Source organism: Phoca vitulina, unplaced genomic scaffold, assembly GCF_004348235.1.
Source record: "Phoca vitulina isolate PV1807 unplaced genomic scaffold, GSC_HSeal_1.0 scaffold2, whole genome shotgun sequence".
Classification (NCBI taxonomy): domain Eukaryota; kingdom Metazoa; phylum Chordata; class Mammalia; order Carnivora; family Phocidae; genus Phoca; species Phoca vitulina.
Genome location: NW_022589705.1, coordinates 72177044 through 72201494, shown reverse-complemented (window position 1 = coordinate 72201494; position 24451 = coordinate 72177044). Strand labels below are relative to the sequence as shown.

Sequence of the window (24451 nt, the reverse complement as noted above, 5' to 3'; positions counted from 1 at the left end):
CTTAAATTGATGAGAAAGAGGTAGGGAAGTGTTAAGAACTAAAGGATTGAGTTAGTCCATAATCCTGGCCTTTAGAACAAGACACATTCCGAAGAAGGGCTGGGTTTATTTTCTGACACAATCTTTTAATATAAAACAAAGATAAAACACATCTCAACCCTGCAATCTGCCAGCATGCCTTGTTTTTTACAAGATGCATGCTAGACCTTAAGACTAAGTAGCAGAGTCTTTAGGAGCATTTGGTTGGGAGAAATAGAAAAAGCAGATTTCAGGTAAGCCTGGGCAAGCCCAAAAGCTGAGATAACGTCCCTGAACACTAGAGCAATCCTTGTCTTTTCAGATCCTCATAGGTCTTCTTATTCACAACATTCCCACTGGAGTCTTCATATTCTTCCTGAAAAGAAAGGGGCACACTATTAGCTATGCCTCCTGGGAGAAATGTTTGGAACAAGCCTCTGGGTACCTGAGCTCACCCTGGCTTGATTTCACGGCATTCATCTAAGACAGCCTTTCTCAACTGGAGTTCTGCAAGAGGATCAAACCCGACTGCTCTAAGGCATCCACTGTGTGTCATGAACTAACACATCCCAGGCCTCTAGGGTGGTACCATTTATGACCTACCTTTGGGAAACCTGAGAAAATAGTTCGTTCAAATCACTCTCTATTTCTAAGATGATGAACGCTGGTTGAGAAAGGGTGACCTAAGACAACAGTTCTCAAATGATTCCCAAGACCCTAGGTTTCTACCCTTTCTACCCGAGGCCACTGAGGGTTTAAAAGGGAGGCAGACAAGGCTGAGCTTCCTCATTTCCAGTATAATCCTCCTTTATTTTATTTTATATATCGGAATTCTACATTACTGTTTGTAAAGGGCTTTGCTGCTAAAAAAGAAAAAAAAAAAAGGAATATTGGAAATCACGGACCTAAAAAAAAAAGGAACAGCTACCACACCTCACATACATGTCATTCCTCATCTCTGGATCTGCTCTTTGGGATGACTATCTCAAGACCAACAAGGATGCCTCCCCACCCCATGAGACAGGCTCATCTCTCACTGGATGCTTTCCTCAAAGGAGACCTAACCTATGATATGGATTCACAACTTCTTAGCCTATGAATCCTCATGGCGGGGTAAGACATTGGGTACTCCTGCTTGCCACTTCAACATCTCAAGAGCAGAATACAACCGGTCTTAAGACACACATTTCAAGTCTGACACATGTAATATCACAAATAAACTAGGCTTACATGTCAAGAGCCAATTTACAGATATTGGCACAGAATACTCGCCACTACTGTGAACCAGGGACCGCCTTTCACCTCCCTTCTACAGGATGAGAGAGCGGTCACTTGACACTCTCCCGACACTGTGTTAACACCCACCTCGGTGTCAGGCTGCCACCGTTCTGATGCCTTCTGCAGTTTCAGCTTGGCCCACACTGCAGGATGAGAAATGAGCAGCAGTCAAGACTGGACTGAGTATCCATCGGGCAGACAAGTGTTACAACATCCCTGTCCCCATTAAGATCCCCCTGGAGAACCCTGTGCTTGAGACTTCTGCCTGCCCCAGACTAGAATTTCAGTTCTGGACCACCTACAGACAAAACCCCTTCCATGGCAAAACTTACCATAATCTTTGCTGTGCTGTAAAAGAAAAGTTGGACCAAATATAACTAAAGACCTCTTAGAACAGAGAACTGATATACCCTCAAAGAAAGAAGTTAATGTGGTACAACATATGGGAATTATGGGAGAAAGTGACATTATGGTCTTAAAGTTCATTACAGAAGAAAAAGGGAACACTAGACATGGTCAAGTATGTTTATTTAAAGCCTGGTGTGCAGACTTCAAAAGCTTCAGAGGAGGAAAAAAAAAAGAAAAAGAGGTGAAATATCATGGCCAAAGAATCTGACAGATAAGATGGCTCAGCAAACACTGGAGATTTTAAAACAAGAACTCTGACAGTTCAGTAAAAGTATCCTGACGAAGATGAAAGGGAGCAGACGCTTCCAGAAATGACCACAGCTTCAGAGGGAGCAAGCACATATTCACAAGGCAGGACAGGCACTGAACCAGAAAAGAGAGCCCTAACGCTGTCAGACTGGTGTCAGAAGGTGCACTCGCAGAACAGAGATCCACACAGAATGGCTAGGACAGGCCCACAGAGGGAGAGAGGTAAAATATTACCAGTATTAGGAATATTGATTCCTAGATGCTTCCACATTTCCCACCAAGTAGAGCAACTCTAAACTTGACAAGATTATATACTGTGATGAGCAGTGGGTGTTATATGTAAGAGATGAATCACTAAATTCTACTTCTGAAATTACTTTGATGCTATGTATTAATGAACTAAAATTTAAATAAAAACTAGTGGGCGCCTGGGTAGCTCAGTTGGTTGGGCGTCTGCCTTCGGCTCAGGTCATGATCCCGGGGTCCTGGGGTCGAGCCCCACATCGGGCTCCCTGCTTAGCAGGGAACCTGCTTCTCCCTCTCTCTCTGCCTGCTTGTGTGTGTGCTGTCAAATAAATGGACAAAATCTTTTAATAAATAAATAAATAAATAAAAACTAGAAATATTAAAAAAAAAAAAACTTGGCAAGAGTGGAAGAAATACCATAGAGAGCAAGCTTATTCCTAAGACGGGGGATGAAACAGGAGACAATATATGAGAAAGTGCTTAGCTCTGTCCCTGGTGTACAGATGCTTGCCTCTTCATCCTTTCCCTCCTTGCTCATTGCTTCAAATGAGCTGAAGTCTTCAGGCCCAGACAATATGCACATCACAAGTGAACACAAAATTTCTCATGTGCTACAAGGAACCAGGGCAGAATCTTGTCACATTCTATGTCCAGGCCACTCAAGAATCCAATCCAGAGTGGTACTAAAATACTGGAGATTGGAAATGCTGTTGTGATTGCTTTTTCTTTTTGGGGGGCTGTCACGATTTTTTTAAGGAAAAAAAATGGATGTAGGAAACTATGGAACAGTAAGGGGGATATTATTTTTCAGAGAGATCTGGAAACAATTAGAGAAGAATGGGATCACCTCTGGGCGCCAATGTGGATTTGCTAAGAGTAAGTGAAGCAAACGAATTGAATTTCCTGTTTTTGGTGAGCTAGCTGACCCAATATAAAGCCAGAGACATAGGATATCATGATTTTAGCAAAGTCACTGCTCTCATTGGCAATGTCCACAGAGTTCATTACAACATTTAAATTTCTTATGCTATTATTGTAGACAACATGGTGGTAACTGAACTTGATGCTATTAGTTTATAAGTTAGATAAATTTATACCTAGTGAATACCGGTCAATGGTGACCACCCATCTAAATCATGGGGATCTCTGGTGGCAATTTCACAGGACTCTTTTAGTTGTTTTTTCAACTTAAAAAAAAAAACAAAAATACGGGTGCCTGGGTGGCTCAGTCAGTTAAGTGTCTGGCTCTTGATTTCAGCTCAGATCATGATCTCAGGATCTTGAGATCAAGCCCCGCATCGGGCTCCACAGGTGGAGCTTAAGATTCTCACTCTTGGGGCACCTGGGTGGCTCAGTCGTTAAGCATCTGCCTTCGGCTCAGGTCATGATCCCAGTACCCTGGGATCGAGCCCTGCATCGGGCTCCTTGCCCAGTGGGAAGCCTGCTTCTGCCTCTCCCACTCCCCCTGCTTGTGTTCCCTCTCTGTCTCTCTCTCTCTGTCAAATAAATAAATAAAATCTTTAAAAAAAAAAATAAAAGATTCTCACTCTTCCTTTCCCTCTACCCCCACCCCACCCATTTGTGTGTCTGTGTGCACGTGTATGCTCTCTAAAACAGTAATAATAATAACGACGATGATGATAAAAATAAAATTTAGATTAAAAACACGTAACTATAGTTTAAATGACGGTGCCAAATCCCTCCCTCCTGGCTAAAAACTCCAGAAGAAAAACTTCAACAGAATGATCTAAAACAAAGACCAACAAGTAAATCCAGCATAAAAGCTATGGCAATGGTTACTTCCCTGCCCACCCTCTTATTAAGGAACATGTCTTCTCAATGTGTTCTGGAAGGAGCAGCAACCACTTGTGCCGCCGACTACTGGAGACCCAGCTGACTGGACTACAGATGGCACTGGACCCAGCTGCATCTCCCTACTGTCTCCCCCCAGTCCTATAAACGGGGACACTGAGACCTGACGGAGCTGGACGACAGCAGGCTCTGAAAACTGAGGAAGGGCCATCAGAGCAGGGCTAGGGTTGTCCACAGGTGAACTCAGGTGAAAAGATATAAGAAAGTGGAGGAGGTGTATGTACAGAGAAAACCACAGATGAATAAGCATATTCTTGCAAAAAGGGTGGAAGGCACTGAGTTAGTTTTTTGTTTTTTTTTTTTAAAGATTTTATTTACTTATTTGACAGAGTGAGAGATAGCGAGAGCAGGAACACAAGCAGGGGGAGTGGGAGAGGGAGAAGCAGGCTTCCCGCCGAACAGGGAGCCCGATGTGGGACTCGATCCCAGGACCCTGGGATCATGACCTGAGCTGAAGGCAGACGCTTAACGACTGAGCCACCCAGGCGCCCGGCACTGAGTTAGTTTTAATAGGCTTTCTTCCTTATAACCAAATATTCCTAAGATGTCTACTTCAGAATCTTAAAAAAAAAAAAGACAATCCAGGTTTAATAAAAAGGAATTCTACCACCAACAGGAAATGAAGAAAAATTGTAGAAACTCTACACCATAACAGAATTAACCCCCATTCAGTAATTAATTGCTTACTACTAGTGAGACACCTGGGATAAAGCCTGTCACAATCTAGTGGGAGCCAATGTGTGTACAATCACTGAAAGTCTGAAAGGAAGCCAGAGAGTTAATCTAGGATACTCAAAAGGAGGAACAATGCCTGAGGAAATGAGAAGGGGAGAGGTGATGATAAATTTGTAGTAAGTCTACGATCTGTTGAGGGTGAGATAAAAAAGTGAAAGAACGAAATGATATTGAGGTAGAAGTAAAACTATAACTGTTATACAGAGAAACTAAAAATACTAAGGAAAGTCATGATGGATGGAAATACTGCAACAAATCAAAGAAGTGGCATTAATAAAAACATGTGTATGAGAGAAATTGATTAATTGAGGCATCTGAATCAAAGAGAGAGATTCTGGGGGAGCCTGGGTGGCTCAGTCAGTTGAGTCCAACTCTTTTTTTTTTTTTTTTTTTTTTAAAGATTTTATTTATTTATTTGAGAGAGAGAGAACACATGAGAGGGGATAGGGTCAGAGGACGAAGCAGACTCCCTGCCGAGCAGGGAGCCCGATGCGGGACTCGATCCAGGGACTCCAGGATCATGACCTGAGCCGAAGGCAGTCGCTTAACCAACTGAGCCACCCAGGCGCCCCCAGTTGAGTCCAACTCTTGATCTCGGCTCAGGTCATCATCTCAGGGTTGGGAGACTGAACCCTCCATTGGGCTCTGCACTGGGTGTGGAGTCTGCTTAGGATTCTCCCTCTCTCCCTTTGCCCCTCCTGTAGTCTCCAGCTTGCATACTCTCTCTCAAAAAAAAAAGAAGAGGTAGATTCTGAAAATAATTTGGATAATGGAAGAATGGAATAATCATGAACCTGCCAACAATGTTCTGGAAAAATATAAGTTTTTCTAAAAATCTAGGTATGACCAAGGAGAGAATGCATGTTATTTCTTCCTGGAATCAACTTAATGATTAACTATTTTTATTTATTTTTAAAAATATTTGTTGGGGCGCCTGGGTGGCTCAGTTGTTAAGCATCTGCCTTTGACTCAGGTCATGATCCCAGGATCCTGGGCTCGAGCCCCGCGTTGGGCTCTCTGCTCGGTGGGAAGCCTGCTTCTCCCTCTCCCACTCCCCCTGCTTGTGTTCTCTCTTGCTCTCTGTCAAATAAATAAATAAAGTCTTTAAAAAAAAAAATAAAGTAAAATATTTATTTATTTATTTATTATTCAGAGAGAGAGAGAGAGAGCAAGAGAGCAAGCATGCGTGCACACAAGCAGAGGGAGCAGCAGGCTCCCCACTGAGCAGGGAGCCCGACGTGGGGCTTGATCCCAGGACCCTGGGATCATGACCCGAGACAAAGGCAGATGCTCAACCGACTGAGCCACTGAGGGGTCCCAACTATTTTTATTTTCTAAAAATTTTATTTATTTAAATAATCTCTACACCCAACATGGGGCTCAAACGCACAACCTCGAGATCAAGAGTCACATGCTCTTTCGATGGAGCCAGCCAGGTGCTCTGATGATGAACTCTTTAAAAAAATCTACTTGGTGGGATGCCTGGGTGGCTCAGTCTGTTAAGCATCTGCTTTCGGCTCAGGTCATGATCCCAGGGTCATGGGATCTAGCCCAGCGTCGGGCTCCCTGCTCAGCAAGGAGTCTGCTTCTGCCTCTGCCTGCTGGTCCCCCTGCTTGTGTGCACTCTCGCTCTGACAAATAAATAAATACAATCTTAAAAAAAAAAAATCTATTTGGTGAGGGTGATTGAAAGAAGGCAGTATAGCATTGTGGAAAGAGTTTGATCCCTGGCTTTTTCCCATTTACAAGCTATGGGACCTTGAAAAAGTTACCTAACTTTCCTCTTCTGAAAATGTGGGTGACCTCCTACCTCAATCAACTATATAATTAAAAATACTCTTTTAAATAATTTAAGAATCAGAAATAACATCTTTAATAAATAAAGCTCTAAATATAACATATCAATAATGGATATCCCTAATGGATTTTTAAAAGAATAACATCTAGTTTAAATGCCTGGATTAAAAAGAATAAAGAAACAAAGAGAAGAAAGTTCTCACCTAAAGACTTAAGAAAGGAATTTAAAAAACTGTAAGATTATAGAAAGTACTGGCAGGAAAAATAAAACAAGAGAAATGAAGCACTTGGTTTCCACTTTGTCATAATAAATCATGGAATTGTACGGGTTATTAACTGGAGAATCTTTTTAGGCTGGTCCCTTTGTATGAAGAAGTAATCTCTATTTAAATATAAACAGTTTCAAATGACAGAAAAGAATGTTGCGTGTAATCCCATCCATTTTATGTCCTAAAAACGGCTTTGATCCCTAAACCTGACAAGTGATTCAAAGGAAAACAAGAAGCACCTCTTTTTTATGAACATAATATAAAACTTCTAAAGAGAATCCTAATAGGATAAATAACTGCATTAAGAGTATCTACCACCAGTATGAAAGAATCTAGGAATGCTGTTTAATCCAATGCCCCATAAAAAATGGTAAAAATACAATCTTTCTGTTGTGGAATGTGATTAATAAAACCATGAATCAATCTTAAAATCAGTGTAGATGCACAAGAATCACTTCCTTTGAAAACACCAGCCAGGTTAAGGATGACCTATAACCTACTTTGATTTAATTTAACATAAGACTTGGAGAAAATGCTTAGAATACTATCCATGAAACAAACAAAATTAATAAAACTATCACTTTTGTTTTAGCAGTTGGCATGACTGTAAGCTTAAAATGATGTCAACATCAATCTGAAGGTATCAGAAATAATAAATTAAGTCAGGCAAATTGCAGGACATAAAAAAATACACAAAAAATGAACTGTGACCTACTTACTAGTGGTACACATCTGGAAAATACATCTTAAAATGAGACTGCACTCAAAATACAGTGTTATGATTCCAGACATTTCATTACTATTTTAATTTCCTCTCAACAAAGTGAAGGGCAAAAATGAAAAGTAAATTAGAAGTGAACTGGATGATCTGATAATGAAACAGATTATAATTCTGACTGGAGATACTATATGATCCTGACTTGTAAATGAGTAAGGAAAGACAAGAAAGTGGGAAGTCCCCAAAACTGACTGCATATAAAAAACTCAATAAAAAAAGTCCCCCAAATCCACAGGCTAAATCAGGATCAGGGAGGCTTTCCCGCAACCCCCCCCCCCCCCCCCCCCCGGTACTACTGCATGGTAATTGTATAACTGACATACGACATTCTGTTGGCTTCAGGTGTACGACATAGGATTCGACAACTTTGTGTCACTCAACGCTCACCATGGGTAAGCGAGCTCACCACGGTTCAGGGAGCTCTTTAGAAGGTCGTTTCTAATTTGGCTCTGCAATGGATGTGAAGAACCCCAGAGAAGGGGCCAAAGGAGTCAGCTGGCCAACCAGCTGAGTGGCGTGATATGAACCCGGGGGTGACTGTCTGAAATTTCACAAAGCGGAGTGGCAGGACTCCTTTCTTCTCAGTCTAGCCAGCTCAAAGTGAAAACACAACAGAGAAGAGACAAACTAGAAAGAAAGAGAAAGCCTTCAAGGGTGATGCTAATGGCAGGAAAAGTTACCGCTGCCAGGCCAACAGGGAGCGTGACTGAGGTCACTGAGTGCTTTAACAACACATTTCCCAACACGCACTCCACTCAGCTCTTTCTACAAAAGGTATTTTGCTACCCTGTTTCCGTGCATCTGCCCTGTCACCTCAGAAGTAAGCTTACTGAGCCCATTTCTATTTTCCCCTTCATATCTGCAGTTCCTAAACCACTAACATCAATTCAGAAAAACATATATACCCATTCACTCAAAATCTTCCATACAAAGGAGTTCCAAGGCCCCAGTGAACAGGCCTGTTTTATAGTTAGCACAGGGCTCTCCTCAAGAGGGAAACAATCAGTATGCTGGCCAACCCATGCCCCTCAAAAATGTAGTTATTGTGTGACTGTAGAAGCTTTTACACATCCACAACCTTCTGCCCCTAGACCTGGATACACCAGAATATTGGGGGCTGTGAGCTGTATGAGTGGCCACTGGATCTGGCGCATAGGAACCATAAATAAAGCATACTTACAGGAGACGGCATCTTCGATCTGGGTCACATTAGCAAAGTGGGCAGTGTTTGGGATGCCCAAACACCTCATGCCATGGGCATGACGCCACTCCTGGGAGAAGAGAGAAGCAAAAGAACCATGTGAAATAGGTATAACTAAACACAGAGCACGAACTCCTAACATAAACCCTAACCTGACCCTTTGCAAAAGACTCCACCTAATGGCAGCCTTCCTTCTGTGGCCACGTTTGTAAACAGCTGGCCATGACTGATAAGCAGCAGCATTGCATTGTTTTCCTCACTGGGCTGGTTTCTCAAACCAAGATCCAGATCCAATAATAGTCCAGACAAAACCTGGGTCAAGACCACAGAAAAACACCACAACTCTAATTAACCAGTGACCTCCCACGCAGCCCCCACCACCAGCATGAGTAAGCGTTACTGATGGCAGGTCACCTCTGTAAGTAAGGGGGAAGGATGTGAAAAAGAGCATGGAGAGACAATGACAGTTTGGGCTCAGGGATGGCAAATGGCATGGGCTTTACCCTGGCTGCAAATTCCAATGCATTGGAGGTAATACTGAGAAAAATTCAGAGATGGCTCAGGGGTTCAATAGAAAAGACCCAGGATCAGTTAGTGATATGGATGTCTGAGGGAGGGAGCAAAGAGTTCATATACATTCTCTACCCTTGGTCTAGCAAATCTTTTCCATTTGTAAAACTTCCTTCCAAGTACTAAGAATCAAAGACAGAAACACAACAAGGGTGACTCCACTTCCTGGAGTACTACCCAGATAATGCCTTGTCTCAAGAATTGCTTGATAAACGTTATCCTTAGTTCTTATTTTTCAAAGAAGAAAAGGCCCATTTAAGACACAAAAAAGGAGGCAGCCAGTCCCTTCTTTGGTCCTATGTACTAGCAGTGGGTACAGAAGTGAGGATGGTCTAAGGTACTGAGAGAAAGATAAAATGAGAGAAGTGCAAGAACAAGCAACAGCAAACGGAAATGAGGTTCAAATAGCAGAGTGCCAGAATGCCTCCAGAAACCATCTTAGGCATTATTCTAGGCTAGCACGGTGCCAGAGGTCAAATGCCACATGCTTGACTTTAGATCCACTCCTTGCTTCTCTTAAGCTCTGGATACTAGTGCTCTTCTCAGGCTGTTCTTATCCTCTCTGAAAGCTGTGTGTTTCACACTTCAATTTCCAGGAGAAATGGCTCTGAATTCCTTACAGCAAAGTGCCGCTGGAAGGCCTTGGGACCTCGGTAGGTGTAATTTCCACAAATCTCACAGTTATAGTTGATGTTTAGACCATGAAGCTTATACAGCCAGTAGGGAATAGGCTAAAAGAAATCAGATAGGAAACAGTATTAGACTCATGTCTGCATCTGCTTCCTGAATGGGCAATGGAAAGGAAGGTGGTAATGCTGGCACGTACTTTGCCATCCCAGCCGAGGGGCAGGTTCTTGGGGTTGTAAATGATTTCATTCTCTTCGTCTTCACTTTCACTCTCACTGATCTGCTCTTCCTCTTCTTCTTCTCGCTCTTCTCCGGTCCTTGCCTGCTTGCGCTGTACATTTTCATGAGTGAGATGTCGCTGTTCCTAAGTCAGGTCCAGAAATGAAAAGGGAAGTCAGAAAAAAGTAGTGCAGAACAAGAAGGGCAATTTTCTACAACCCTTGCTGACCCCTCACTTCCAAGGATACGGTTTTCTTACTTGTACAATAAAGGGACAATCTTGCCTTCATATCAAAACTCCTTATCTTACCAATAGGCTCTCCCTGATCCCGAAGGAAAAAGTCAAAGATTTTAGGTCACTTGCCTAAGATACTCATCTGAGGCCACGGACTATTGCAGAACAAAAGAGAACAAAGTCTTTTCTGTCTCTAAAAATATTTCCTTACCCAGTCCTTTCTTCTCACCAAGATGACAACCTTCTTACTTGCCCTGAGTCTCTCCTCATCCCAGTCCAACTTCCATTTTTCCCCAAATTTATGTACTTTTAAAAAACCCCAATCTAATGGTACACTCTGTTTAAAAAATTTTGATTGTCTTTCTACTATTTAAAGAACAAAGTCCAAATCTCCAACATAACTCTCCAAATTATTCTCTGACCACTCCCTCCCTTATAAGGCACACTCCACACACACTGGTTTTCTTCTCATTATTTTCTAATATCTATTTTCTCTCCATGATGTTTTACCTTCATCCTTCCTGTTTTTGCTTCCTAGAACATTCTTTTTTTTTTTTTTTTTTTTAATATTTATTTGACAGAGAGAGACACAGGGAGAGAGGAAACACAAGCAGGGGGAGTGGGAGAGGGAGAAGCAGGCTTTCCGCTGAGTAGGGAGCCCGATGTGGGGCTCGATCGCAGGACCCTGGGACCATGACCTGAGCTGAAGGCAGACGCTTAACGACTGAGCCACTCAGGTGCCCCTCTCCTTCCCAGAACATTCTTTCTCCCTCTTTCTACTTAGAAAACACAGTCTCAATGTGTTGTAGCAGGCATCAGATTGTGCTGCAATCATTTATCTCCCCCAACCACAAAGTAGCCTTTTCAAGGTCAAGAGACATGTCATATTCACTACTGTATCCAAGGATTGAGCAAACGTCTGGAAACCAACAGGTATCAATAAATGGTGAGACAAGAATAAAAATCCTATCAGTACATAACAGGAGCAACTCCTGAAAACCATTCTGGCTGGAATTCTAGAGAGTGGTGCCACCTCCTGGCAGGGAAAGCAAAATGCTCTCAAAGGAGGGAGAAAGTAGTGGGTGCATCTCAGGTCATGGGTACAAATTAGCCTCCCAATCATCTTCAGAGGACTAGCAACTCAGACTGCTGCCCATACTAGCACAGCCAAGTTCACTGTGGAGAATATTAGTGCCCCCAGTGTCCAACATTCTAGCTAGGAAAGCAGTTGCGAACCAACAGGTGACGAGTTCTATGCTATTATATGCATGGTCCTCAAACAAAGGCAGAATGAAAACATCCATGCAACTGACAGAGACATGTAAACAGGTTATCTGAGCCAGAACCATCACTCAAAATGCCATCTGAACATCAATAAAGGGAAAGGCGGGGCGCCTGGGTGGCTCAGATAGTTAAGCGTCTGCCTTCGGCTCAGGTCATGATCCCAGGGTCCTGGGATCGAGCCCCATGTCGGGCTCCTGGCTCAGCGGGGAGCCTGCTTCTCCCTCTCCCTCTGCCTCTCTCCTTGCTCATGCTCTCTCTCTCTCTCTGTGTCTCAAATGAATAAATAAAATCTTTAAGAAAAAAAATAAATAAATAAAGGGAAAGGCTCTGAGAGCAGCTGAAAATTGTACAAAGCAGACATTCTCTGAAAAGCTGATCTTCTGCAGGACTCCCAGAGATACTGACCATCTTCTTTGGATGTGTGCTGCCCTTTCTTCTACCTTCTCTTCCCTGAAAGAGTGATTTCCCTTGTATTCCTCCTCCTTTTTCTCTGAGATAAGCATCCTGTCCGGTGAGGCCTTTTTCCACTCTCAACCCACCCTTCAGCTTTCTTAAAAGAATATTCAAGCAGCAGCTCATAGCCAGCTTTGTACCACTAACATTCTAGCCCTAGCAAATTCCCCGCTATCTTCTGAATATGTAAGTATTATCTTTTCGTAATAAGTTATACCTGAAAAGCTGCTGTAAGTAGACTTTCTCCTAATGCCTTTTGAGTATCTGCTTCCATCTCCTAGGAATATTCGGGAACTTCTAGGTATATTCTGGAATGCAAAGAACCTACACCATTCTGGATACTACACTGAGAGGGGAGTCTACTCTCTCTGCTTGGCCTCATGGAAATTGGGCAACCCTGGGAATATCACATAACAACAGGCACCTATGAACAGAACAGGACCTCACTGAAGGGTCAAGTACCTGAGAGAACCCTATTTTCTGCTGAAATAGTTTAACACCCACCCTTCCTCTTTCGCTCCTAAAAAAAAAAAAATCCCATGAGTTCACATTTCTCTGATTCCCATACCTTGTAGTATTTACTGCTCTCAGCAGAGTTCATTACTTACCCCAAGAATCTCTACATATTCATAGATCTGGGCTTCTAAGAACGCAATGTCTTTGTTCCTCTCAGTGTCTCTGGAAACAAGAAACAAGCTATATCCCTCAAGGATTCTTTTACCCAACGCCTTGGAACATTTATTCCAAGGGTGCATTAAAAACTACAAGCATGTGACAAATGTCATGCTGTGAAAGCAAATGCTTTGTTCAGCTCAGGACTTGCTGACGGAAGTATTAAGGTTATTTCTTGGAATGCATGGAAGCTTCCATGCATTCCAAGACCTCATTCTAGAAGACATAAAACACATCAAGATACTTAAATTTCCATCATTATACTCTACAAAGAACATGTGGTATAGGAGACAAGCTCTGGGACAGGCAGACTTCGGCACAAATTCTGATCCTTAATACTTAGTAACTCTAAGATAGTGGGCACATTCCATAACTTTTCTGAGTCCTTTTCTGCAGAAAATCAGGGTAACAACTACTTTTCAGAATTACATAACACATATTAAAAAAATACCCTGTATAAGCATGTGGCTCAAGAAGAGATTCAACCACAGGGATGAAAGGTACAGCACAGGGAACATAGCCAATGGCACTTTAATAGTGTTCTATGGTGACCGATGGTAGGTATGCTTGTGATGAGCACAGCATAACGTATAGAGTTGTCAAATCACTATGTTGTACACCTCAAACTAATGTAACATTGTGTGTCAACTATACTTCAATTAAAAAAAGATTCAATTGTCATTAGTAAAAATAAACTTAGAAAAATATTTTTGGAACCTATTTAGGCTCCATAGCCTCCTGAGGTAACAAAAAGTACCTACAGCCGTTTCAACATTAACTCGCTCTCAATCACCAGAATAGAGTAGACTGTCCTTGGTGTATAACAATGACAGCACTCTACCATTTGCAGAGAAAAAAGGCAAACTGGATCTCTCTGAATCAATAATGTCAATAAAACAGGCTGCTGTGGTACAAATTCTGCATGGGAATAAAATCTTAAAACTGTCCACAGAGGTGCCACCCCAGCCACTCACCGCTTGGTGCCTTTTGACTTGGGATTTTTGGCAAACAGGGAGGTGTCAAGTGATTCCAGGGACTTTCCTTTGGTGCTGAAGAGCCTCTGGGCTCGCTCTTCTAGGGTCCTAAGGAGACAGGAGGAGAAAGGGTTTCAGAGTTACTCTACCATATAGGCCTGCATATTTTTGCAGCGCAGGATAATGGAAAGAATGGAATCAGAGTCAGTTATTGTGCAAACATACAGTAAAATAGGACAATTCTGATAGAAAAAGCAGTCTCTTACCCACCACACTTCAAGCCTAAAGCTAAGAGTGCAGATTTCAATCTGTCCAGACCCAGGGAGGCCAACTCCTACATAAAAAAGAGCCAAGTTACAATTTGATATAAGTAGATTTTGAGAAACAACAAATGCTTAAACTTAGGTCTTTGCAGGGGGGTGTCTGGGTGTTCTTGAAGCTATGGCAAAACCATACATCACATAGCCAATACCTAGCACTAAGTTCAAACTCTCCAAAGGACTGACTCTGTGGTCAAGTTCATATGTAATCATACTGGTAATGATAACCTCCACTATAGTTTCATATAGTTAGAATTATTTTACAGTTTTCAAAGCAATTGGGTTTTTTTTTTTCTTTTTAGCTTTATCTTTCCATGTTCTTTGTAGATGCCTGGTCCTAGGAACTGGTGTCTCATCGTAATACATCCATGGCATTTGAAACAGGAAATTGAGTGGTTTCTCTGAGGAGTGAACAGGTGAGACCAGTACAGTTACTAAAGAAAATATACCTCCCAGGAGGAGAATGCAGAAAGATCAAGATGGGCTCCAGCATGAGTCAGGGCACTGCTTGTCTCTTTCTGCAAAGAAGAACAGTAAGATCCAGGTTTAGAACGAAGACAAGAGAGCCATCTATCTACGTTACCAGGTGGTAGATGGTCTTTTTTTTTTTTTTTTTTTTAACAATTTTATTTATTTATTTGTCAGAGAGAGAGGAAACACAAGCAGGGGGAGCAGCAGAGGGAGAAGCAGGCTCCCCGCTGAGCAGGGAGCCCAATGCGCGACTCGATCCCAGGACCCTGAGATCATGACTTGAGCCGGAGGCAGACGCTTAACTGACTGAGCCACCCAGGTGTCCCAGATGGCCTCTTTCTTATACACATGCGTGACTATGAATTAAATTCCCATAAGAGCAGAGCCAAAGACAAGATGGTTCATTCTCTCCCTGAGAGTTCAGGAAAACTCAAGTTTATCACCAGGAGTGAAAATACATGATGGAGATTCTAGCACATAATCTTTTCAGTTTTAAGTCAATAGGAACCACACAGCAGTAATGACATAGTTGGCAAAAATGCTGGGCTCAGCCAATGGCAAGAATACCCTGACAAATCTCATTCCAAAGTACACATGGGAAGAAAACCTGACATACGTGGCAGAGGACACCTCATAGTCACAACTGATCCCGAGGGATCAGCAGCTAATGCCCTAAGGTGGAGGCTCAATATTCAAGTACAACAATTAATTCAATTCCTCTGCATGTCCTCTCCCCAACCCCACTGAAGCTCACCGGCCATCCAGGAAAGGTACCATTCTCCCATTTCTTCTCAAATTCGTTCTGAATCTTCCCAAAAAGTTCATTCTGATCCTGGAGGGGCTTCACTCGATCTGTGTAATCTTGAAGGTACTCAAGCAGCATCTCCAGGTATCTAAAAAGGAACAATACAGAGAAAGCAGAATTTGTACTTTTTATATATTATTATGCTCTGTAAAATATAATTCCAGTGATACCAGTTTTTAAAAGTAATAATACTAATTTTTAGAATGAGTTTGCAATTGAATTTTTTCCTGTCATCTTTTTTTTTTTTAAGATTTTATTTATTTATTTGACAGAGAGAGACATAGCGAGAGAGGGAACACAAGCAGGGGGAGTAGGAGAGGGAGAAGCAGGCTTCCCCACGGAGCAGGGAGCCTGATGTGGGGCTCGATCCTAGGACCCCGGGATCACGACCTGAGCCGAAGGCAGACGCCCAACGACTGAGCCACCCAGGCGCCCCTTTCCTGTCATCTTGATTCCACACTTTCTGATCTCATTTCATCCTCATGACATAATTTCAAATACTAAAATCTTAACTTACATAAAAGATTTTAGTTAAAAAGAAAATGAGAAAAAGAGAGAAAATCAGTAGTACAGATCACTAACCAGGGGCATAAAAACACAAACAAAATTTTCCATCTATACATCACAGCCAAGCACCTTACTTCAGTCACAATGAGAAATGCTAATCTTTTTCTTGTTAAACTCCAGAGACACAGATCCCTGAATGAGACTTCCTTCTACAATGAGACAAATTTAAGAGAACAGCATGGGCGTAAGATCACAGATGTGCCAACAGATGCACATTCTTCCAGAGCCAGAGTATGACAAATGTTTAAAACTATGGCATTCAAAATCCCTATCCTCCAATAAGCCTGGAAGTCATTTGTGTCCTTCTTTCAGGCAATAAAATTCAGAACTCTGCCATCAAATCTTTACATTAAATAACCTTCTAATCAAATCCAGGACAGGCCTAGAGGCTAGCAATGCCTACCTCTTATATTCGGCATTCTTCCTTTCTTTAGGAATGTCAAATAACTGGTCAAAGATGGATAGATATGTGATATAATCCAGCTTCTGAAAAGAGAAATGACAAGAGATCCAGTTAGGGGTTTGCACCAAGTTTCATTATAGTCTCAAATAAATGAGATCAAAACTGAGTGTTGTCTAATAAAGTAACAAGGCCCGGCTCATCTTAGTCTTTTTCTCGCCCATCATTTAATTCCTACACTACCTGGGGTGTTAATTGCACTGCACTGAGTAGACTCTTAGACATGTAATTAACTCTGCAAAATAAAGATCGAGTCAATAAACAGTAAATGAAAGAAAGATCTGTCCAACCCTAACTGCATGCAAGGCTGAAGGCTCTGACACCCACTATATCCTACACCGAGGTCCTGAAGGTGCCATTTGTTCACTCATGCCGTCACTTACTGAACATCTTTGGACCGAGTACATGGATACAGATGAGAACAAGACAGATACAGGACCTGCCCTTTTTTTTTTTTTAAGATTTTTATTATTTTTTGACAGAGACAGCGAGAGAGGGAACACAAGCAGGGGGACCAGCAGAGGGAGAAGCAGGCTTCCCGCGGAGCAGGGACCCTGATGCGGGGCTCGATCCCAGGACTCGGATCATGACCTGAGCCAAAGGCAGACGCTTAACAACTGAGCCACCCAGGCGCCCCAGGACCTGCCCTCTTGGAGCTTAAAGTACAGTCACTGAACTTTTGGGACATTTCCTCACAACTCCATGAGGAACTTAATCATACATGTCCTTGTAACCTGAGATTGTCACATTCAATCTCAACTCTTGTGATAAAAGACACTAAGTAGCCTTTTGCTGGCAGAGATTATGTTTTTATATTTTTCACATACCTAGTACTATGTGTGCCTAACACAGGGGCTCAATATGTATTTGTGAGTTTTTAAAAACAATATTTTATGTTTATAAAAGCAAAATATGCTTGCATTAATAAGCAATAACTTTTATTAAGAAAACAGTATGCTTGGGGCGCCCGGCTGGCTCAGTTGATAGAGCATGTGACTCCTGATCTCAGGGTCGTGCGTTTAAGGCCCATGTTGGGTGTAGAGTTTACTTAAAAAATTAAAAATAAATAGGGGCACCTGGGTGGCTCAGTCAGTTGAGTGTCTGACTCTTAGTTTTGGCTCAGGTTATGATCTCAAGGTCAGGAGATCGAGCCTGCTTGAGATTCTCTGTCTGTCCCTACCCTGTGCATGCATGCACGCACGCATGCGCTCTCTCTCTAAATAAATAAATCTTTAAAAAAAAATTTAAAAACTAAAAATAAAGTAAGATTGCTGTATTCACTATAAAAATCTTTCATTTTGCATATTATTTCATTCTAAGAAAGCCCATTACGCCTTTTATAAGGGTTACAAAACACAAGGAAGACAGTCTAATTGCTTTCTGTCCAGAAAGCCTGACATCCTAACCCACTCCCAGAATCAGACCCATTCCCCCCCGCCCCTGCCACTGGTCCTACCTCTGAGGCCTTCAGGTTAATGTATTTGAGGTAACAGTCATGGAGGTCCAGGTAACGACCATATCCCTCTTCATCTGTGAACTCGACCAAGTCTGAAAGAATCAAAGATATCCGTGATTCAGACATTAAAGACCACTTTCTTGGACGTGGCTTTTCAAATGGACTGCTAGTTCTCTGTTTCATGACACAGCCTTTCACCCAAATGTCCTATGCTCATGGAGTGAACAGACCTCAGTTTTCCAGGCCAGTGAATTTGAGCGAGGGTAATACAAAATGATTATTTTGTCCAAGGCCAATTTAGGATGTCAATCAGGCCTAGAAACCAGCAAAGAGAGAACCTGGCTATAAATTTCTCTGGGGCTCTGTTTTCTAGGGCCCTCAGGGAAAATCTTAGCTCTGTCATTAACCTGCACTTTTGTTAGTGCTAGAGACAAATGCTGAACCCTACTTACTTTGTGCCTCTTCACTTGGATTCTCTCGAGCCTTCAGAAGCTCCTCAAATTCCACTGACATTGGCACACAGATCTGAGGGAAAAAAGAAAAATTCACGTGGATTTTTAACAAACAAGTTCCAATGTTGCAGAAATGGACTGTATAGTAAGTTAGCCTTCTGACATTTGAGACTTGATTTTTCATTAGGAGCCTACTATTATTCTGCAATTACCTTGCTTTTTTCTCTTTTTTTGTACTGTTTAATTAAAAACTCCTGAAGTAACACATGCTCACAAAAACTCAAAACACAAAATGCAAAACCAAACTCCCCCTTTATTAATTCTGCTGCAAATAGGTAAGCACTGTTAAGATACCTTTTTATACCAGCTGTTTCCAAATTTTGCTCAACATTAGGATCACCTGGGAGTATTTTAAAAAATCAAATCTTTAAAAAAGTAAAAATCCCCAGAGGATTCAAACATATCTCGCAAAATTTGCAAACCACTCTTCTGTATATTTAAATACATGCATATGTACAAGCACATACAGGCACGTGCAAAGTATTTTTTTTCACATAATTGGCCTTTTTCCCCCTCACTTAGTCTATCTTGGGCATCCTTCCAATCATTTCTTAAAACCATCTATTTCTCATCACCTTTCTACCAAGGCTGGAATAAAGTTAACACATCAGAATGGTACTCATGTCTTCTCTCTTAGTTAGCAAAAGACTTCACTCTCGATGCTTCAAAGGGGTGGGAAGCCTTCTGCTGGTGTGAGAAAGCACCCTCATCTCCTTTCCCTTAACTTCAATGTCTTCTTTCTGGTATTTCCAGTCTCCTCCTCTCTCTACCTGTGCCCTTAAACATGCACATGTTCCTTAGCTTCCTTATGATCCTCCTGCCTCTCCTTTTCTCTGCCAAGCTTTAATTTTTTTATTTTTTATTTTATTTTTTAAAAGATTTTATATATTTATTTGACAGAGACAGACACAGCGAGAGAGACAACATAAGCAGAGGGAGTGTGAGAGGGAGAAGCAGGCTTCCTGCTGAGCAGGGAGCCCGATGCAGGGCTCGATCCCAGGACCCTGGGACCATGACCTGAGCTGAAGGCAGACGCTCAATTGACTGAGCCACTCAGGCGCCAATCTGCTAGGCTTTTAAATGCCTGTCCCCCCCCCCCCATCCATACTTCTGCTTCCCCATGACCCACTTTTGCCCATGACCACATTTCCATTCCCACTGCTTCAATGAGGCAGCAATCCTGGCAGTTACCAGTCAACAACAGCTGATGCCAGCGGCCTCCTTTCTGAAATGGTTTTGCTTAGCTTCAGTAAGACATGCCCTAGAGCTGTCATTTGACCTCTGTGATCGAAGTATTCCCAGGCTCCGTTTCACTTAAGTACCTTATTGTCATCAGTACACCCTCACAGCACGTGGAGCAACTCTGAGTCTACCTTTGCATTGTCTCTTTCCCAAAACCCTACGATTCATGGCTTCAACCATCAAGTCTATGAGATAATTCTCTAAAGCACAAGCTTTTTTAAAATCTCTTGCCTGACCCCAGTCACCTAACTTCTACAACTCACAGGACACTTCTACCTTTATAACATCACCTAAAAAGCTACATATATAAAGATTCATTCCCACTCTAAATGGGTTACCTCTTTACTTCCCCCAAGGGAACAAACAACTTTCCAGTTACACAGTCATGAAAGCTCAGAATAATCTATGACCCATCCCTCTCCACATCCGCTATAGCCATGGTCTTGCTCTCTTTCCCCCCCTAGAACTCTGGTCAGCTGTTCAAGATGTTCAACGGCTTCTAGATAATTGGGATATAATCCCTGCTCCTTATACTATTACAATTCAGTGGGGTACACATTCATTGTCATAAGATATAATCAGATCATAAAGATTAATTGGAAGAGAGGAGTGGACTAGGAAAGATATTTCATGAAAGAGTTGGCCTCTGGGCTAAGCCCTGACAGTGTAATGATCACTGCAAGTGAGTAGAGCCTCTTTGTGTTAGTTGGATCCCCTAGGTAGCAGATTTCAAGACAGAGTTAGGAGCGCAAGGAGTTTATTGGGGGTAATGCCTGTGAAAGATAAAAACCTTTATGAGAGCATGATTGGGCAGGGAGAGCCTACATTGTGATTCAGACAAAGGCTTTATCTATCCTCCCAGTGAGGAGCTGTGGAGCAGACTACTCATTACAAGAGTCTTGCATTGAATGGAAATAGCCAGACCACAGTATCCTCATTTGTGCTCAGTTACTGGCTGGGGCTACCCAGGAAGAGCATGGCCTTGGCCTAAAGATGAGGCGGAAACTGAAAGCACTGGAGTTGTAGGATATCAGCTAATTATGCTCCTTGCAGCTAAACGGTAGGTTCTTTTGAAAGGACATCTGAATGGTGCATCTCCATTCTCCTTTTTTTTTTTTTTTTAAAGATTTTATTTACTTATTTGACAGAGAGAGAGATAGCGAGAGCAGGAACACAAGCAGAGGGAGTGGGAGAGGGAGAAGCAGGCTTCCCGCGGAGCAGGGAGCCCGATGCGGGACTCGATCCCAGGACCCTGGGATCATGACCTGAGCCAAAGGCAGACGCTTAACGACTGAGCCACCCAGGCGCCCCTACATCTCCATTCTCCTTACACCTTTCCTTTAGTATGCTCTTCAGGCAGGTTTGGAAAAAATACTTTCTGAGTCTCATACCTCATTTGGGTGTTTCCGATGGAATTCCTTTATTTGCTTGAGTCTATTATAAAACTCGGCAAATTCATTGGGTCCTGAAATGGCATTGAGTTCCTCCTTTCGTAACCTGGAAAAATCCAAAGAACATAGTGCACAAAATCAGTCCTTTAATCATAGCCCCTCAGAGGCACTAACTTCCGGACTAGAAGTGACTATCACTTACCCATCCTTATCATCATACAAATCCCGCAGGTTCCCACTGACTTCCATATACCTCTGAAAGGCAAACACAAAACCCATCAGAAAAAAGCAATCTGTACAACTATAGGGCTAAGCAACCAACAGGGCTCACTAGTCAAAGCCCAGGGAAACCTTGAGAGACGTAGTGTTAAAAGTTCCTGTGCTGGGGCGCCTGGGTGGCTCAGTTGTTAAGCATCTGCCTTCGGCTCAGGTCATGATCCCAGGGTCCTGGGATCGAGCCCCACATCGGGCTCCCTGCTCAGCCGGGAGCCTGCTTCTCCCTCTCCCACTCCTTCTGCTTGTGTTCCCTCTCTAGCTGTCTCTCTCTGTGTGTCAAATAAATAAATAAAATCTTTAAAAAAAAAAAGTTCCTGTGCTTTTTGGGGGAGCCTGGGTGGCGTTGGTTAAGCATCTGACTCCTGATTTTGGCACAACTCATGATCTTAGGGTTGTGAAATTGAGCCTGTGATGGGCTCTGCGCTGGGCATGGAGCCTCCTTGGGATTCTCTCTCCCTCTCTCTGCCCCTCCCCCCCTCAAAAAAAAAGTTCCTGTGCTTTCTGGTACCTTTTTTAAAAAAATATTTTATTTATTTATTTGACACAGAGAGAGGGAGATAGTGAGAGAGAGAGAGCACAAGCGAGGGAGCGGCAGGCAGGCAGTGGGAGAGGGAGAAGCAGGCTCTCTGCTGAGCAAGGAGCCCCATGCGGGACTCGATCCCAGGACCCTGAGATCATGACCTGAGCCGAAGGCAGCCGCTTAACCGACTGAGCCTCCCTGGCGCCCCAGCTTTCTGGTACCTTTAATAGACACCACTGGTTAGTTTTTAAAACAGGTCAAGGTGAAGACTACCTAAGTGACACCTTTTGAAGGGTGGAGTGTTTCTATATTTATTACTGATAAATAATAAAACTTAACTGTCCTTACAAGAGTCAGAGAGCCACATAAAAGTCACCCTCTGAGGGGCGCCTAGGTGGCTCAGTCATTAAGCGTCTGCCTTCGGCTCAGGTCATGATCCCAGGGTCCTGGGATCAAGCCCCGCATCGGGCTCCCTGCTCGGTGGAGAGCCTGCTTCTCCCTCTCCCACTCCCCCTGCTTGTATTCCTTCTCTGACTGTGTCTCTCTCTGTCAAATAAATAAAATCTTAAAAAAAAAAAAAAGAAGAGTCACCCTCTGCTAAACAGCAGTTCCCATTCCCACCTAAGACCCTCAAAGATAAAAGCGTAGCCCAGGATGATTTTCACTACTTGAAAAAGCTTGACTGAGTGTATAAGTTAAATAAAATCTCACAGCTAACTTTGAATTCAAACTCAAGATAGTACGGTACCTAGTCCCTTTTTCAAAACTTTTGGGGCCAGATCTGCCTCAGAATTTGGAATTTTTAAGTTGGAAAAGGTATTGTATATCATGTGCCATCCCTACTGGAATCTGGAACACAATTCTGCAGTGAAAATTATGCATTATTTACTAAGTGGGATAAAGACCATAAAAAGCTTATCTGTTAAGGTCAGGTTTTGCTGCCAAATGAGATCAAGTCAGATTTTGTGCCAAGTAAGTACAACCCCCACCCCACCCCATACCACAAAGAAACTTTGTTTTCACAATATTTTGGATTTGGGGATTTAAATAAGGAACTAGGGGCTAATAATACTAATTATCTCCTGCAAATCTGAAACTCTGATTAGGTCTTTCAATCCTTCCTAAACAGATTTCAAATACACGCAAGAATAAAGAGCACTGTATAATAACCCTCATTTACCTATCATTCCGCAATAAGTATCAACATTTTGATTAACTTCCTAAAAGTAAGAAATTAAACTATTACTAAGAAAACGTAGTTTGGTACGTCAAAATAACTTCAAAACGGTATTCTGGGAGGAAAACACTAATGCCCAGCATTTGGGGGGTGGGGGGAGAAAGGATGGTACCTTTTGCGTCTGGGCCACTGACTCCTAATAACTATTCTTTGTACATCATGGGGCAACAGGATGGTATGAATAAGAGGTCCCATTCACAGAGGTGAGGAAGGGCAGTTCAGCACCCTCGGGTTTGGTAGCCGCGAGGACATCTCCAGGCAGACAACCCGCGACTGGTCAATCTGGCTACTTTTGGCCAGGGCTCATGTTGAGACCCCGCACCCCGCCTCCCCTCTCTTTTCCACCTCATCCCGACCCAAAGAGAAGCGGACAACGGGGCACTCACATCTTGCATGGCCCGTGTGCGGTGGTCAGAATTGATTTGGTCCCGGAGCTGGAGAAAAGCAAACGGTGACACAGACGCCGTTAATCGAAGTTCTGAAGGTGGAAAGGCCGCCCGAGGGCGGAGCTTACCCGCCCGGGTCTCAGCGGCGGCAGCCGAGGCCTCGGGGGGCGCTGGGCCTCGGGGGGCGTTTACCACGGCCGCAGCTCTGAGAGGGAGCCCCGGAGGGAGCCGGGGGTGGGGCGCGGGAGGATCTCGGGACCAAAGAAAGCTCTCCGAGGTTAAACACCGGGATGGGGCCCAGCCTCGACGCAGCCTCTGCCCAAACCCCACTCACCGTGGACTTCTTAGTGAGCATCTCTTTGGCCATGACGTCCATGAGCCGTTCCTTTTCCTCATGATACCGCCGCTGCTGCTCCAGAATTGTCTCCATTTTTCCTCCGCCGCTGCACCTCGACCACCGACACGGCCGGAAACGACTCCTGCCGCTTTGCGCGCCCGCGCCCCACGTTGAGCGTCCGGCTGCACCAAAGTTCCGCGGTGCCGGAAGTGCCTCGGGGCTCAAAGAAAAGGGAGCATCACAAAGTGAACCCAGTTTGTGCTATCGAGGTGGCAGCAGTGCCCCCTGCTGGCCGGAGGTGTGGTGGAGGGATGCAGAGCGATTTCCAGGTGCCTCTAGGGGGCGTACAGAAATTCAGGAATCTGAGGTGAAGGGGCCGGCTTCCCAGGGTTTTATGAGGCCAGCGGGGCAGGCAGGGACATTACAGACTGAGGAGTAGTTGAAGAACCTGTATGGGAGTTCGGGGACCGGACCTTGAGTCCTTAGCTTTCAGGGTGACTCAGTCAACGTTTTTCCCTTCTCTAGACCTCGGTGTCCTTGTCAGTAATCCTTTTTTTTTTTTTTTTTTTTTTTAAGAAATTCACAT

The 24451-nt window shown here is 43.3% G+C and overlaps 1 protein-coding gene across 1 annotated transcript; it reads right to left on the bottom strand.

Annotated features, from left to right (window-relative positions):
* Positions 1–86: 86 nt before the first annotated feature.
* On the bottom strand, positions 87–24200 carry SF3A3 (splicing factor 3a subunit 3). The gene is made up of 17 exons (XM_032432762.1): positions 23863–24200; positions 23529–23576; positions 21312–21364; positions 21110–21215; positions 18417–18489; positions 17965–18056; positions 16452–16534; positions 15431–15569; positions 14655–14723; positions 14152–14219; positions 13886–13993; positions 12848–12917; positions 10248–10412; positions 10042–10152; positions 8831–8921; positions 1384–1439; positions 87–394 (listed from the first exon to the last, which is right to left on the bottom strand). Exons 1-17 carry the CDS (start codon positions 23956–23958, stop codon positions 317–319), a joined length of 1506 nt encoding a protein of 501 aa, XP_032288653.1. The 5' UTR covers positions 23959–24200; the 3' UTR covers positions 87–316.
* Positions 24201–24451: the final 251 nt, after the last annotated feature.